General features: G+C 38.5%; 1 protein-coding gene across 1 annotated transcript; it reads right to left on the bottom strand.

The window, feature by feature from the left end:
- Nucleotides 1–1,107: 1,107 nt before the first annotated feature.
- pou2f3 (POU class 2 homeobox 3) lies at nt 1,108–16,042 on the bottom strand. Its single transcript, XM_079355929.1, has 15 exons — nt 16,006–16,042; nt 15,818–15,887; nt 15,683–15,725; nt 15,326–15,382; nt 9,806–9,834; nt 8,194–8,295; nt 7,509–7,614; nt 6,863–6,951; nt 6,248–6,424; nt 5,757–5,898; nt 5,406–5,539; nt 5,002–5,166; nt 4,346–4,388; nt 3,017–3,131; nt 1,108–2,301 (listed from the first exon to the last, which is right to left on the bottom strand). The coding sequence occupies exons 4-15, from the start codon at nt 15,372–15,374 to the stop codon at nt 2,259–2,261; spliced, it is 1,194 nt and encodes a 397-aa protein (XP_079212055.1). The 5' UTR covers nt 15,375–15,382; nt 15,683–15,725; nt 15,818–15,887; nt 16,006–16,042; the 3' UTR covers nt 1,108–2,258.
- Between the last annotated feature and the right edge of the window lie 591 nt (nt 16,043–16,633).

Raw genomic sequence — 16,633 nt, 5'->3', positions numbered from 1 at the left:
GATTATCTATCTATTGATCTGTAACACCTGACGTGATATTTTGGTTGCAGTCTCTGTAGTCTGTTGTCACCAGAATGTTTTTTTGGACAAGAAAGACAGTTGTCTGTTTTGGCAGAGTTACAGGAGGTTCTGATGGTTATCCCATAATCAAAGGGATCAGAGCTTTGATCACCAGCTCATCCTGCCAACATTTCAGTGTGGATTTTTTTTGGGGGGCTTTTAATGTATGAATGATGGTCAATGTATGACACAGGAAATGTAAGTAGGAGAGAGTGGACATGTAGTTTTTTTGCCTCTGTACATGGTGCGTGCATCATAACCATTAGGCTAACCCTGACCCTCATGTTGATTTTTTTTAATTTTTTTTAGGCGAGACGGTTAATCCCTTTGTGTTCCTGATTGTCATCAACAACATCATTCTGTGGTGTGGACGGCCGTACACGGTTAAATGACAGTAAATAAAATAAAGAATCGTGGAGTCAAAGCCAAAGATAAATGATTCCCTTAGAGGATGAATTCTTTCACCCTCAGCTTTAATTAGCTTCATCAGTAAAAACTCATTTACATTAAGAAGTAGCTGCTGTAACACCTTAGAAGCATTGCAGACATTTCTGAAATTACATAAAATATACAATGGATAGGCCTACAAAAAAACAAAAAACATATTTAAATAAAAGGCCAAAAAACAAACTAAGAGTATTCTGACATCTTAATCCTCTTCATCAGGAACCAGGAGAAATATTGAGGTCGACATGCTAAATTTTATCACCATCACAGGACAGAAAAAGGAGACGTTTTGTTGTTATTACCGCCGCTGCAGCCTGTTATAGATAGATAGATAGATAGATAGATAGATACTTTATTGATCCCGAGGGAAATTCAAGATGTTATGTTGCTGTGTGAAACGTGGACACATCACATATCTCTAGATCTCTTCTTCTACTAATCACTTAACCAGTTTTGTCACGGATGCATAATGCTCTGTAATTCTTGCCAAAGAACAAAGTCTCATTGAAAGTAAGCGCCTAGTAAATGCATATTAATGCCTCTGTATGACGTGCCTGAATAAAGTGTCACCTTTAACAACATGCTGCCAAAAAAAACATTGTCCATGCCAGGAACTTCAATTGATTTGCACATTCAAAATTTTAAAATAAATCAGGTTGAGATTTTATTTTATTTTTTTGTAAAACTTTACTTGCACATGTACCCAAGAAAAATCATTATCACTTTTGTCCACAGAGGGGCGCCAAAATCCACACAACTCAAAAGTTGCTCACAGGAGCTTTAAAAAACATTTTTATTATTCTTGACAAACACTACAAAACAAAATGCCATCTCATTCTTTAGGTATGTGAAAATGTAAAGGGCATTTAACATTGTGAAATAATTATTTAAAAAAACACAAATACAAATCTGTTTGAACAGTCCGTTTCTTGCCCCGTTGTTGTGTCCATGTTCTCAGATCTCAACATTGTAAGACATTTATTTTGTTTGTCTTGCATAAAATCTGGATTTGGATCCAAATAATAATAATAACAGAAATATTAATCAAACAGATTTATGCTTTGAAGTTAAACTAACCAAATCAGAAGTTTTCCTTTAACTTAAATGAGGTTCATTTTCTGGCACTTTTTGCACCAGCCATGAATGTTCAGATTTTTACGTTTTACTAAGTCCCTCTTTTTTGACTGCTTATTCATTTAGACAGACTAGCAGTACACAACTAAGGACTGCATCAAATGTACTACACACCACATAAGCCACAACATGAGCATAAATATATACAAAAACTGTTAGGAACAAAATCATTGTAGTGCAGCTTAAACGTGGCGTTTAGAACAGCTGGGCACACAAATGAGTGACTCTAGAGCTAAATCCTTCATCATTCAAACAGGTTCTTTGAATCTCAACTTTTATAAAACATGTCGGCTTGAACATTCCCACCAGTGTGAATAATATGTCATGTTTGTGTTGTGTCTATTCTTCATGTTTTGTGTAAAGAGTCACATGACCACAAATCAAACAGCTCGGGGCTGTTTGGTCTTGTGCATGAGCGTCTGTGTTTACAGCAGTGGGTTGAGGTCGTCTGCTTGTGCTGCTGTAATGTGTTGTTACGTCCCTCTAAGGTTTAAAGTATGTAGGTGAAACCCTGTTCATAACAGGGGACGTCGTGTTGCTCCGTCACATCTTGTGAAAGTGGACAAAAAAACAAAAAAAAAGCTTCAAATCCTTGAATATGATTCAGTTCACGCGTCTCAGTGATGGTAGGTGGCAGGATTCCATGCTCGGTACCAGGACCTAAAAGACCAGAGGAAAGACAGATTAAACAAGTGACAGAAAAGTTATCCATGTAATAATTGATGATAACCTGTTAATAGTCAACATTTTGGGGCTTGTTTTGTGTCTTGCCACGATTAAGATGAGAAAATCCCTGTCGTGTCTGTCTGAAGTTACTGCACTATCTTGGAAATGTTTCCTCTCAAGCTGTCGTTTTACACTCAAATGTTGTTTTCACAAGATAAAACACAAAATATGAACATGTTTAATTGCTGAGTGTTAGCAGGTTGATTTTGTTAGCATGGGCAGAACTGGCTTAGCTGTTTCAAAAATATATAATCTAAGCGTATGCTGGTATATGTTTATTTATTATATATGTCATGTTCAAAGGCTTTAGGTCAAATCCAGTCCTCTTTATTTCTAGTTAGCGGAGAAATTTGGTCCCACGTTTGGTCGATTTGCTCATTTCAGTGTATGAATAAGCCCGAATACTTAAACACCGTCCATGAAATGTGCTTCACAAACATGGATCCTTTAAACAGGACAGCCGTAGCTTCTGTATAATGTATGTAATGCTTTTGCAGGAACAGGTAGCCTGGCTCCTCACGAAATATCAGATACTACAACTGCAGAAGATATTACATTAGAAATATGTTAAAAATGTGTGAATACAAATCTTTTTTTTTTTTCGTGGCTTAAATGAACAGCAGGGGTGTTGATTGAACTGTTTTCCTACCCTGATGTGCTGTAGGAAGCTGGGTTGACGTGAGATGTTAATGAGACTGAGGCTGCAGACAGGCTGTTGGGAGACGCTTCACGGCTTACACTGTTTGGAGATGAATTTGATGAAACTGCAAAGAAAAGGTCAAAACATGAACAAACATTCAATCAAATGCAGAAGTCGATGTTTAGGGAAGTTACATGAATCACTGATGTTGAATAAGGAAACGTACATGACTGCAAAGTGTGTGCAGCATTGAATTCCTCAACCAATTTTCAAAATGGACCAACAAAGGGGCTGTGATATGGTATCACGTCTTATTATCTTTGTAGCTGAAGGTGAATTACATTTTATCGTATCTCACAAACATTTAGAGCATTTCATTATGATCACGATAGAGCCATGTGCGACCACACTAGCACATCATGTGCAACAGCAGCACTTTAAGTCTGAAGGTCTCTTCATCCTGGTTTGATTTAAACATTTCACATAGAGCTGGGAATCTCTGGGTGTCTCACGATTTGATTCAGAAAATATTTTCAATTCAAAACTATTCTGGATTCACGATTCAAAGTCTATGTTTTAATCTCCCCCATCCCATTTTCAAGCCCAGCACAGTTTAGCAGATGGCTGATCCGTCATGAGCCCGGGTCTGCTGAAGATTTCTGCCTGTTAAAAGGAAGTTTTTTCTTGCCACGCTATGACGGATTAAGCTGGGCTCTTGTAATATAGCCATAAGTAAGGTCCTTTACCTGCTTTTTGTAAACATAACAATGAGCATGGTCTTGTTACCTGCTCTTTGGTTAATGTTAACAGACAAACAGTAAGGTCCTTTACCTGCTTTTGTAAAGTGTCTTGAGATAACGCCTGTTATGAATTGACGCTATATAAATAAAGATTGATTGATTGATTGATTGAATTGGTGCATACTTCAGGATTGACTGGCTGAATCTCTTGCTGCTCCATTTGGCCTTTAGCACTTAGCAGGGAGTGACTGATTAGCCCAAATAAATCGATCTTTGGAAGTTATGAATCTATTGAAAATCTATGAAGACAAGGATCTAGATTTTTACATTTATTGATTTTATTTTACACACCCCCCCTCTCTCTGTCAACTGAATGTACAGTTTATGTTTTTGTTTGGTCATTCTGGTTATACTATAAGTTAATGTAAACCACCAACCTGCCAAAGAACTACAGATGGAAATCAGCTTATGGATACAACCTGGCATATTAACATGTCTATGTTCTTTTTCTCTTTTTTTTCTTGCACGGTCCCTTTTTAAAATAGATCAGTAATCGGATTATAATGAAAGGCTCATTCTGAAAGGTGTTAGTACTTACCTCCACCTGAAGCCAGAGGACTGTAGGATCTGGATCCTGACGCCTGTAAAAGTGTGAAAAGGTAGAAAAAAACTTAAAATCGAAACATATTTGGTTGCTAAGCAACACTCTGCATGTTTATCAGTATTTAACACAACCAACAGGAGCTGCTGTGCTCAAGAGAAAAAGGTTTGTCAATCAATGTCAACAGGAAAACTAAAAGATTAAATAAAGTCTACATTTATGTAGTTCATTAGCCTGAGGGGGGCTTAATGCCTCAAGGTCTGTTTCTCATGTACTACCATGATAAAACAAATATTTGACTGATCATCTAGGACTTCTCTTGTGTACCGAAACCTCTGCTGAACTTTGAGTGCTGATAAAATCCCAAATGAACCTGTGAGAACAGAGCTGGAGTAAGGATGGGGTCAGCGGTGTTGGGGACATTTTTATTTAGTTTTGCTATGAACTACTCTGTGGTGGATTCAGGAGAAACAACATCTAACCCTAATCCTACCAACATTAGATAAAAAGCCAGGCTAGCTGTTTCCTCCTGCTTCCAGTCTTTGTAATAAGCTAGACTGACCACTCCTGACCCCAGCTTAGTGTAATGCTAACAAAAACTCACAATCCCATGTGTTTCTACATGAAAGAGATGGATCTTTTAGACATCTAACCATTCTGGAGTTATAGCTGTGTGACTTCACCGATAAACTGGACACGGGGCAGTAGATCCTCTTCTCCTTCTGACGCCGATTGCAGAACCAAACCCGAACCACCTCCTTCTCCATGGACAGCTGCTCTGAGATCAGGGTGATCTCCTCCGAGTTCGGCTTTGGATTCTGAAAAAAAATAATAATTAAACAAATGTTTAGTTATATCTTCTTTTTTATGACTTTGTGGGAAGTCTCTATCTGCCTGACAACCATTAAATGTTGTCATTGTCGTTCTATTTTATATGTACATTTTCATGTTTGTTCATCATTAAACCATCAGCATGAACTTGACTATAACTTTGAGAGCAGAACAGGCTCACTGCCAAGAAAAAAACAGCACAATATTGATTCAGTGTTAAACTCACATCGTGGAAACGTTTCTCTAAAGTCATCTTGATGTTTGTTTCAATGCTTGTCCTCTTTTTCCGTTTGCGCCCGTAGCCCTCGATCAGGGCAGGCAGAGACGTGCTGTTGCTCATCGAGTCAGAAGGTGAGTTCTCTGTCGTAGAAACAAATATGACTCAGACATTCATCTTCTCTTTTTGAACAGCAAACAAATCCGCTAAGACGATGAAATGTCTGGATTTTAAAGAAGATGTCCTTTCTTGAATTCATACTAGTTTGTTGAATGTGTTTCCATCTGTATGGCCTCGTGAGATAAATGCAGCATTGTCATTGGTATCGTGTAAATATAAAATGTAGTTCCTGGAAACTACCTGCGTCGCTCAGCCATTTTTCCAGCAGAGGTTTGAGCTTGCACATGTTTTTGAAGCTGAGGTTAAGAGCCTCGAAGCGAGAAATTGTAGTCTGGCTGAAGTCATTCCCGTACAGTTTTCCCATGGCAAGGCCCACATCTCCCTGTTTAAAAAAAATACACAGAAACAGTCATGAGCTTTATCACTGTTTAGAGCAACAATCTCAATTTAATAAATGCATAAAACTTCCAACTGTTTGCCAAAGAGAATCCAAATCCTTTTTGTGAGTGTCATTTTAAATATGAATATAATCTTTAAACTATTAGGAGGCTGGTTATTGTTAAAGCTAATTCTTATATAATTCTGTTCTGGTCCTTTAAATATTACTGCTAATTTTGTCTTTTGTATTGGGTCCCAACTCGGGGTCCTGGCCCTATAGGGGAGGGGCCTGAGATCCCCGGGGGGGCTTGATTGGCACCTATTGTCTGATGGAGGTTTTCCCTTCTTGTTACCTGAGTGAAGCCCAGCTTGATGCGTCTCTGTTTGAATGCTTTCGCAAACTGCTCCAGTTCTTCCAGATCACTGGGTTCTTCCTGCGGTGGGACTGACATGTGTTTGGGCATCTGCAGGTGGGACATGTCCATGTGGTTCTCCATAGACACTCCTGACAGACCAGAGCGACTCATAACCTGGGTCATAAAAAAAAAATTAGGCACAGAAACAAAAAATGAAGCATGTTTTCGTCCGAGAAATATTTTTAGATTTTGTTTCACTGCAGATCGCTTGGTTCAAACCACGTTCTTTAAAGGCACAAAAGCTGAATTTCAAAACTGGCAGTAAAGGATGTCAGTAAGGTGCACGGCAATGAATGCACTCTTAGAAGACATGTTTTCTTCTTAAACATTTTTTTAGAGTAATTTAACAATCTATACATGTTTGTGCTTTCAGCAGCAACAAGTTATGAACACGAGCACTTCACAATGTATTTGTTTCTGTTGACCTGTTTAATTTGGCCCCAATATTCACTATTCATGCCTTTAATTGCAGGCTCATCCGACATTGGTGGAAGTTTTTACAGGCCTTTGCAGCTTTGCTGTATGTTGTGGCAGGCAGCGTTGTGGATTTACCTGTGGAGTCAAAGCCAGTCCAGGTTGGTGCTGGAGGAGACCAGTCTGACTCTGACCTGGAAGTGACAACAGGTTCTGCTGCAGAAGGGCTACAAACGAAAAAAAAGAAGAATGACATTTTAAATGTCTGTTTACTGATTTAATAGGAAAAAAAAACATTTACTTCATCGTAGGCTATAAACACACGAAAAAAGATTTTATATAACTCCCTCTAAATCACAATTTTTTTTCCATCTCTTATTTTTGACTTGGTAATTAGATTCGTGAAAAACAATTTAATTTAAACACATCACGTCTTTAAATTAAAGCTCTGACTTTTGTCTTCATCTGGGTAAGTCATTGTCAAGCACAGACACCATTAAACTCGAGTGTCTTTTTTTCCACGGTGGTTTTTGATAAGATACGACAAACCAAACATCCCGGTAAGATTTAAACATGCCACAGACACAGGCAAGCTAACGGACTCCCCCTTTTCCCAGTGTTTATGCTAAACAGGGATACATCTTCAAAAAAAGCTTTTCCATATTTTTACCTAATTGTGGATCAGTCAGCCTTCAAAAAATAAAGGCTTGAATTTAGAGCACTGCTATACGTGTGGATTAGCACTTTTTTTACTACCGTTTTTCAATGGTAAAAGAAAAAGGACCTTGGTGGCTGCTGGGACTCTGAGACAGCAGGAAGGAGGAGGGAGACGACAGGTGAGACGGTGGCATCAGAACCAGCTGCTGCATGGTGTGAAGAGAGGTGAGCTCCTGGAAAAGAAAAACCAGTCCTTTACACTTCAGCAAACATCGTCGAAGCACGTTACTTTCTCATCTATAAGAATCACTATTCAATGATTCATTAATAGTTGTAAATATTTTATCATTTATTATACACCACTGTCAAAAGGGCCAGTGTCAAAGTATTTTCACGGAGATATCAGCATTGGCTAAAACAAGATCACAAAAGTCTGAATTTGTCAAAATAAATGAGAAAAGTTAACTAGCAGTGCTCCCTCACTCAGCATGCATGTGTTTGACTCATTAGACAGAGCCCTGGGTGCAGTCGTGCTTTCACACTCTTTTTACATGTGCTATGTTATAATTCAAACACAGCTCTTAGAGAGCAACAGGTGGCGTCATGCAACTGCAGCCGCTGGTGCTGCTTTTGACCCGCAAGCTGACATTTTGAATATAATATGAATTTATAAAGCAGATAACGTTTTTTTTTCTTCCCCTAATTCCACTTTTATTTCTACTTCTTCTTTACTGCGATCATCTCTGTGAAACCCAGTACACTCAAACGAGCCGAGATGCAAAAAAGAAGCATGGTTCATTTCTACGTCTCACCCCTGTCAGCTGACCTCCCGACATCGAAGAGCTCTGTGTGAGGGGACATGTCTTCAGCGTGGAGGCTGAATGAGGTAAATCGTTGATATCCTCTGTCTTAATCTAAGAAAATATAACCAGACAGCATAAAGTCATGTTTTTTGACAACAGATTAACAAGACAAAAGTCTCATAAAGCTGAACAAAAAAAGACTTCTGAGTACATAATTTAAGGTTAAATGGATCTTTAGATTCATACTGTGCTCAAAGACACTACACACACACGCACACACGTATAGTCACACACACTCGCTCCAGGACCAGTTTTGTCACTGCACATGATACAAAGACTGATAGACTCTCTGGCCTTGGGCAAGCCAGTATGCAAATATCAACCCCCCCTCACACGCCAACCCCTCACCCCTGAAAGCTATGACACTTCCTGAAAACACGAGCACTGAAAGAGATGTGCCTCCCGTGCCAAAAAGCGTGTTTAGAGAAGTATTCAAATAGCTTCAAACTATTTGAGGTGCTTCTATAGAGATGGCAGTCATTATTGACGTCTGTGGGAAGAGCAGGTAGTTTATCCTGAGGATGTTAGCCGTCGACGAGTCGGTTGAACCTTTTGTCCTGGGAAAAGGTTCAGCACCATTCACATGGCTCTGGGCTGTTTATATTCCAACTGAGCTTCATAATTAGGACTTTCAAAGGGTACACGGAGTCTTGTGATAATCTGTGTTTTTCTTTTTCCGAATGATCAGCTAATCCAAAAAACCAACAGTGAATTCATCCTACTGACAAGTTTTCTCTGAGATAGCCTGATATGTCTTCTGTGCTCTGGAGGCCGTTAAAAGCACATAATGGAGTCACAGCCTTCGTATATCATATTACACAGCTCTGCTCCGGTAGATGTGTACTGAAGCATCTGATGTGTGTAAATCAGCAGCTGAAAATAGTCCTGTATTAATTGACGATGAAGTGTTTATCTTCGGATATCTAATCGTTTGAATGTATTTACACGTACGTCAGTGAAAACATCTTATATAGGAACGTCTTCCTTTCTGGTTTCACAACCCGAGGTTAGTGATCACTGATTGCATCCTAAAGGTTTGTGAATAACTCCGCTAAACTGTGCATTAAAGTAGTCCTACATATGTTTGCTTGGTTGGGACTGAGAAGAAAGGAGTCTGATGTTTGGAAGCAAAAACTCAAACTCAGCTTGTTTTGTTCCTTTTCTAAGAATTGTTGACGATAGTTAGATGGTTTTTATGGTACTTGTAGCACTTTGAGATTTTCTTTTAAATGTAAGGTGTGCTACAAATAAAATGTATTATCATTATTATTATTATTATTGATATAAAGGTTAACGCCTTTTATTACCAGGTGGATGCAGATTTAGAGGATCTTGAGGCAACATGGGTCACCTCATGATCGTACTTCAGAACTGAATTTGATCCAAGGCTACATCATACAGACGCCATCTAAGTGTGTACATGGCTCCACATTCTCACTCTGCGCTGGATGTGAACACATGTTACAGGAAACCACTGAAAGCCTTCTGATGAGAGACTCTTACTTTCTAACTCAGGAATCTGAACACAGAAAGGGAAGTGAGGAAGAACTTCAGCGCTCACCTGTCGATTGAAGTCGATCCCGTTGTGCTCTAAATATCAGAGGAGAGAAAGAGGTTTTAAAATGTCATCATGGCGCGTAAAGATCTTTTTAGTGACACACATTCAGATCATAACAAATCAGTTATGCATGATTCATGTAAGACATCATTTACAGCTTGTGATATGAAACGAGTGTTTACCCTTATTTTAACCATCAAATCTTCCCCTTTTGAATTAACACCTTCTCTCAGACAGGATCCAAATAAAGAACCAGAGCATGCTAATCCCTTAGGGTGTATTTAAGTGTTGCAAATTGTCCTTAAGTGATTCATGTACTTTGTTTGGATTCTGCCTGTGAGAAGGAGTCCTTCTCCGAGAGCGCCGACCTCCAGCTGAAGCCAAAGAGATTTCTTCTACTTGATTTCGATGTTGGACCAGAACATCTTTTTGAAGGCTGACTTTTTGAGGACCTATAATAAGATCTTTTTTTTTTTTTTTTTCCAATTCAATGCCACTTATTAGTGGATTTAGAACAACTCCACTGTAAGGTATTTTATTCTTCATTTTGTCCATGTATGATACGATGTGATGTGTTGTTCCCGTGGAAGAAGAAGCTGTCTTAGATTAACGTATTACCTCATCAATAAGTTTTAAGAATCCAAAACCATCCACAGGAAGATCTTGTATATAACAGGGCAGAGTCAGAGAGGGAGAGGTCTCGAGAAGCAGGAGAGCTCAAAAGTGTGCTGGATAAGCTCACATCATTTGAATGTCAAATTGGGCCTTTTGGGAGTCTGTGTGCGTGTGTGTGTGTGTGTGTGTGTGTGATGCTGAGCTGCTGTAGACACATAATGCAAATATACCTATAACTCTCTCTCTCCCCCCCCCACAGACACACACACACACACGCACAAAGCACACATAAATACCCACACACTCTCTTAACCCCGTTTTGCCCTGGCCTCACTCTCTCCACACTATGTCACTGCCCCCCAGCACAACCAGCTTCACAGCCCAACTACCAGTATGGAAATGACCAAGGCATGCAAATCAGCTCAGAGCGCAGGAAGCCAGCTCTGTCAACGAACACACTCTGCAAACAATGACCCAAAGTCCATCACAGCACTGAGAGAACTCTCCATCTGAAGCTGTTCTGTTAGTCCTGAGAGTGAACGCCATCAAAGGTATATGAAAAATAACATAACAATAATAAATGTTAACTTTCACAAGTATAAACACTGTTGCAGGAGCTGTATCTCAATCCTATGAAGTGTTGTATGTTCTTATACTGTATAAAATAAAAGTACAGTTCTGTTTTACCAACAAGATTTATCAAAACTAAAATCTGCAATTTGACAATGCCAATCAAAGTGTGTTTAATTTAAACTTTATCATTGACTCAAGGTTCAGAAAAATGACAACAAAATACATAGAAAGACAAACAAGTGCAATAAAATAGAAATACAACACAACAAAGGTTCAAAGTTTTTACAACAAATATACTATAAATATAATATTTAAAACTGTTAACGGTAAGGACTGGTTCATTATAATGTCGGACAGGATGATTTATTTACATTTCTCTCAACTATGGATCAGGATCATTTAAGTCAGCAGTTACATTCAGACACGAGGTTTCTTTCTTGAGCGTATACATACTGCAGTCATTTTTCCTGTGGTTAAATGACCAAGATATTCAACTTTATTACAGACATCAAGCGTCTTTCCTTCTACCCTCACTGTGCAATAACACATGGACACTTTCACTTGTATGTGCAATAATCTCAACCAAGTGCAATAATCGCAATAATAATCATTGCCTTTTTTGTGTATTTTTTCTGCTTCTTCCATGCATATTTTTTGTGTATTATTCTGTTCTATTATTTATTCTCTCTTATTCTTTATATTGTTACTTTTTGTTACCTGCTACATTTTTAATTTTATTTTATTGTATATGCTGCTGGAACCTAAATTTCCTTGAGGGAGTCAACCCAAAAGGATCAATAAAGTTCAGTCTAAGTCTAAATCTAAGATTTTTTTACGACAAATTAAAAAACAGGAAGACCGTCGGATTCAGTTTATCGCAACAGATTTTGTCACTTTTACCGGCGTCATACATGATTTTGTGTTGAGCGCTGTAAACAGAGTCTGTTTACACCTTGCATTAAAGCCTTAGCGTTAGGTGTGAACGCACGCAAACGTTTCCTGAGGACAGATTGAGATCCGACAGCTCAGACCACTTAGAGAGTGTTTCCACATTGCATTAAAAATGATTCTCCGTTGAGTCCTTGACTTCTCTGTTTCACATGTAATTAAACGGCCGTACATTTGAATGAGAATGAACGCATCATGCAGAGGGAGGCAGCGTTACCTGTCCTTCATTCATACCAAACCAGTGAGTCTCAGAACACCTGCATATAGCCACGTTTATAGCTTTCATTAACATCCCTCATGGGCGATTTTATTACAAGTGGATAGCTTTAACGCAGGGTGGGAATGCACCCCAATGCACCAAGAGGTGAGTGGTTGTAAACCGCGTCTTTCCAAACGAGTGGGCGCTAATTTGCATGTGAGGCCTGGAAGAGAAGTCTGCTCTTACAGTAAATACTCAATGGAGATGCTTTGTTAATGCAAACTTAAAAAAAACAAAAAAAAAACGTACTTAAGTGATGTCCACTTTGTATCAGCTCAACCAGAACGTATATTAAAGTAAGGTTATAAACAGTCAGCAGCTACAGGAGACCAGAAGGTAGACTGGAAACCACCAGGTCATCTGTAAAGGTGGTTCACTCGACTGTTGTCAATCATGTCTCCCAGCCCAGTGCAAGAGGCGTTCAACTGGACTGAAGTCCGTCTTATATCACCACAACTTTCTCCAAATAAAAGTGACACTTTATGGTCTGACTTTACCTGTGTCATCAGGTGGACACACCAGCGAGCCAAAGTGTTTGTGCACTCCTCTTTCACTAAGTTTAACCCTTTACTGGGCACTCATTGAAAAATCTCATAGTGTTGTTCAGGGACATAACAGAACTTTATTTCTGTTATGACATTTTTCAAAAATTGTTAGTGTAATGAACATTCACAAACCATATTTACCATATTTGTTTCAAATGCCAGTGACGTAGGGTGATCTCTTCTGATTGGCTGAGTGAGGATCACATGCTTCTCGACCTTACTGAGGTGCAGAAGGGTGGCCATATGTAATGTTTGTGGAAATTTCTAAAAACAGTCACTTGCCCTATAAAGGGTTAACAAACAGCATTTTATGATGAACTTGATCAAAAACTGAAGTACCAAATGTGACTCTGGGTTTTTGTTATTAAACTGGTGAAAAGAAAGAAAAGTGAGAAGGCTTTACTCTGTTTCTCTGAACTCTCTGATTCCTCGATGCTGTAATTGGATCTCAGAAGGACTTACTGCTCTCATTCATCCTGCAGACAGATATTAAAATGAGTATTTAAGGCAGCAGGATGATGTACGCATGTGGGTCTGATCTGAATAATCTACCTGTGTCAGTTCATTGGAACTTGTCATCCAGTGAAACTTTGTGGCTCGTTTGTTTGCTTTTTATACTCTGATACCATCAGAGCCACACGTGGAATAAGAAACATGAACCCATAAATAACAAAAACATGAGCTCCAAAACCCCCCATAATGATCTGCAAGTTTTATACACGTAAAAAAAAAAAAAAAAATTATATACTACTCCTAATAATAATGACTTCTTTGAGTGTCCTTCATCATACAGTGTGTCTCTTCCACTGTAAATACACATAACATATCCAGGATGCAACCGCAGCAAGTTTTAAATTAAAGGTTGGATTAAGACCTTTTGAATTAAATGTATACGTCCTAATATTAATCCTGCATGTTTTTTTAAACTCTCTCACTTGGTACTATCACATATTCTATTTCAATATGTAAGTCACATTCAAGAGTTAATGATTCAAAAGCATCAGAGCAGAAACACTTCATTGTAATGAACGCTTACTGAGGCTGAAGTGTGAAAACGTCATCAAGTCTGCAAGAAAGGATGAAAAAACGTGCGCCCAGTCAGTATACTTGCTGTCAGACAACAGACTGAAACACGAATAAACAACCCGATGTGCTGAAGTTTTGGCAGAAAATGTGTTTTGATGTTGAATGTGATGTCAGCAGAAATGATTTGAATCGACGTAAAGTTGCAAAAAATACAGAATATTCAACAAAGTGTGTTTTTATCGACAGCATTTCTTCAAGGCAACATTAGTAGGATTCATTTGTTTTGAGTTGATATCAGATATTAGCAGCACTTTGAATGTACAAGTGGTACATCTGAACTTTCCCTGGTGGTATCTTCCCAGGCAAAACATTTCTTGTCATATTTGTTCAGTTCTATGTCTTCAGATAAAATATTCTTTTAGGTCAATATCTCAGAGAAAGATAGATTTTTTTTAGATTTTCTTTCAGTGTGGATAAATCAAAGACCAGACCAGCTTTGGCACTTGGAACAAAACTGAAGTCATTTTTGGAAAGTACTTTCATGAAAGCTTTTGTGCTCACTTCTCTCAAACTACTATTGTCTCAATAAAAGTGGAACTTTTTCTGGTTCCTGGTTTTCTGTTTTGTTGCTGGTTGTCATCTTCATTCCCCGAGGCAGGCACCATTTCTCTGCAAACAGCCTCGGGGGCATCCTGGTCGAGCAACCAACTGCCACAGACACAAGCCCCCCCACCACACACACACACCCACACACACACACACACACACACACACACACACACACACACACACACACACACACACACACACACACACAGCTCCCTCCAAAAAAGAGATCAAAACAGCTGCCTGTTTAAGATTTGGCAGCATAAATACCATTCTTAGGATTATTTGGAAGTTAAATGCTTTCTGTGTACTAAAATAATAAAGATAACAAATGGTCCTTATACTTTATGTTACCCCATCACACACACACACTCACACACACACACACACACACACGCACGCACAACAAAGATCATCTAACGATTATCTAAAAGTTAAACATGAAAGTTGTCGTTAACATCTTTGTGTGTGAATATTTGTACTTTTGTAAATATTATGTTTTTAAATAGTTTGAACACTTCACACACGTCATATCAATCGTTAATCTCACTTTGGACTTTTTTATTTTCTAATGTTACAAATTACTGGACCTTAAATGTTTAATATTTGGGCTTTGACTGTAAAAGGCAGGATTATTCATAACCTTTTTTTTGTCTTTTTAGGCATCTAACAAATATCCTCACTGATAATCTGGACAAACAGCATCTTAAGTGTTTTTTCCTGATGTCTAATGAAAAGCACAATTAAGCCTTATTTGGTGTATTTTCATGTTGCAACTGACACAATATTGAATAAAACTGAGAGAATCCACTTGTGAAAAGTTGTTAAAACAAGTCTTTGTGAAGATATAAAGAGATGAGCATCAGCAAACTATTACAGATTCTTGCTTGTGTTGATTGTGAGTCTAAAGACATGATGTTTGTGCCTTTATGAAAGGTGAAATCTTCTTACCTGCCTGATCAGCTTGAGCGTCCGACTGCTCCACAGTGTCTGCGCTCATCTTAATATCTGTAATGATAAATATAGCTGATTTTCCTACAGGATTGTAACTATACCAGGACAATGAAGCACTCAGGCCACCCAGGAAAATGAACTTAGTTTATTCTAATGCGCCCTCCCCTCCACTGCACCACGCAGACTGTACTCACTCCTGTGTGAGTCCTTATTATAATATTCATAAGCAGAGCAGATAGAATCACTGCCATTTCCACAGGAAGAAAACAAACTCCAAGTAAAGTTCAGCTCAAATTAAAAAAATGAAGATACTAAAAAGTAGTTTGATGGACTTGTAGAGGAGGAGTGACTCACCTCTGACTAATAAACAAGTGTTGCTCCAGCTGCTCTTCGTCTCCTTCGATTTTTAAAGTGAGGTCAGTGTTGGGTTAAAAAGTTTCAGAAATCCATCATGCTCATCAACATTTTCCTAAGTGGAGAAACACTCACCTCTGCAGTGCATCCTGCTGCCTGATAGGCTGATTTGCATAAGGCTCAGTGCGTCCTATCCAGCTTCAGGCTGTTTGCATAAAACAACAATGGGGTTACTGCAATTTAAAGCGTGTGTGTGTGTGAGCGTGTGTGTGTGTGTGTGTGTGTGAGCGTGTGTGACCACACAAATAGGCCGATGAGTGTACCTCACAGCGCTTGATAGATGGACAGATGATGTATTATTACCAAAACCTGAGATAACTCACTGTACATGCGTTTGTTAAAAGGGGGGCAAGCATTTTTAAAAAACTTGTTTTTTGTGTTTTTTTCTCTCCAGCTAAAACCTTCAAGAAAATAAGATTAAAAATGAACATTTAAGTAATTTCAAAATTTGACTTTCTCTCATCAAGTTTGGTCTGGACTGATGGCATGAGTGTAGTGAGTCGGGGAACGCAGATCTGGAATGATCTGATTGTAAATTTGAAAACCTCAAGCTCTATTTTCACTTTTAAACACAACCTTAAGAAACAAGTAGTTAGCTTGTATATGTATTCCCAATTAATTTATTTCACTTATTTATTTATTCTCTTACTATTTTTCACCCTGTATGTGTAACGTCACTTCTTATCTCTCAACCTTATGGAAAACTGTTGAGCATAACTGTACTTGTTAACAGGGGTCTAACACTATTTGTTGCATGAATGAGATGTATGTAATGTATTATATATATATATACACACACCCTCTTTGTCTGTCATGGACCCCCTAACATAAGCTTCAAGTAGCTTCTTTTGAGACCATTTCACATGCATGGACACTTCTTTATGTTGTCTC

Source organism: Symphodus melops (genome assembly GCF_947650265.1).
Source record: "Symphodus melops genome assembly, chromosome: 11".
NCBI lineage: Eukaryota > Metazoa > Chordata > Actinopteri > Labriformes > Labridae > Symphodus > Symphodus melops.
The sequence above is the reverse complement of the archived record's forward strand: the minus strand, read 5'-3'. Positions and strand labels throughout refer to the sequence as shown.

Coding starts and splice junctions, on each gene's coding strand:
- pou2f3 (XM_079355929.1), bottom strand. CDS start 15,374: ATGAGCGCAGACACTGTGGAGCAGTCGGACGCTCAAGCTGATCAGGCA. Junction 7,615..8,193: donor CGGGAGGTCAGCTGACAGGG/GTGAGACGTAGA, acceptor TTTCTTTTCCAG/GAGCTCACCTCTCTTCACAC. Junction 3,132..4,345: donor TCCTCTGGCTTCAGGTGGAG/GTAAGTACTAAC, acceptor TTTTCTTTGCAG/TTTCATCAAATTCATCTCCA.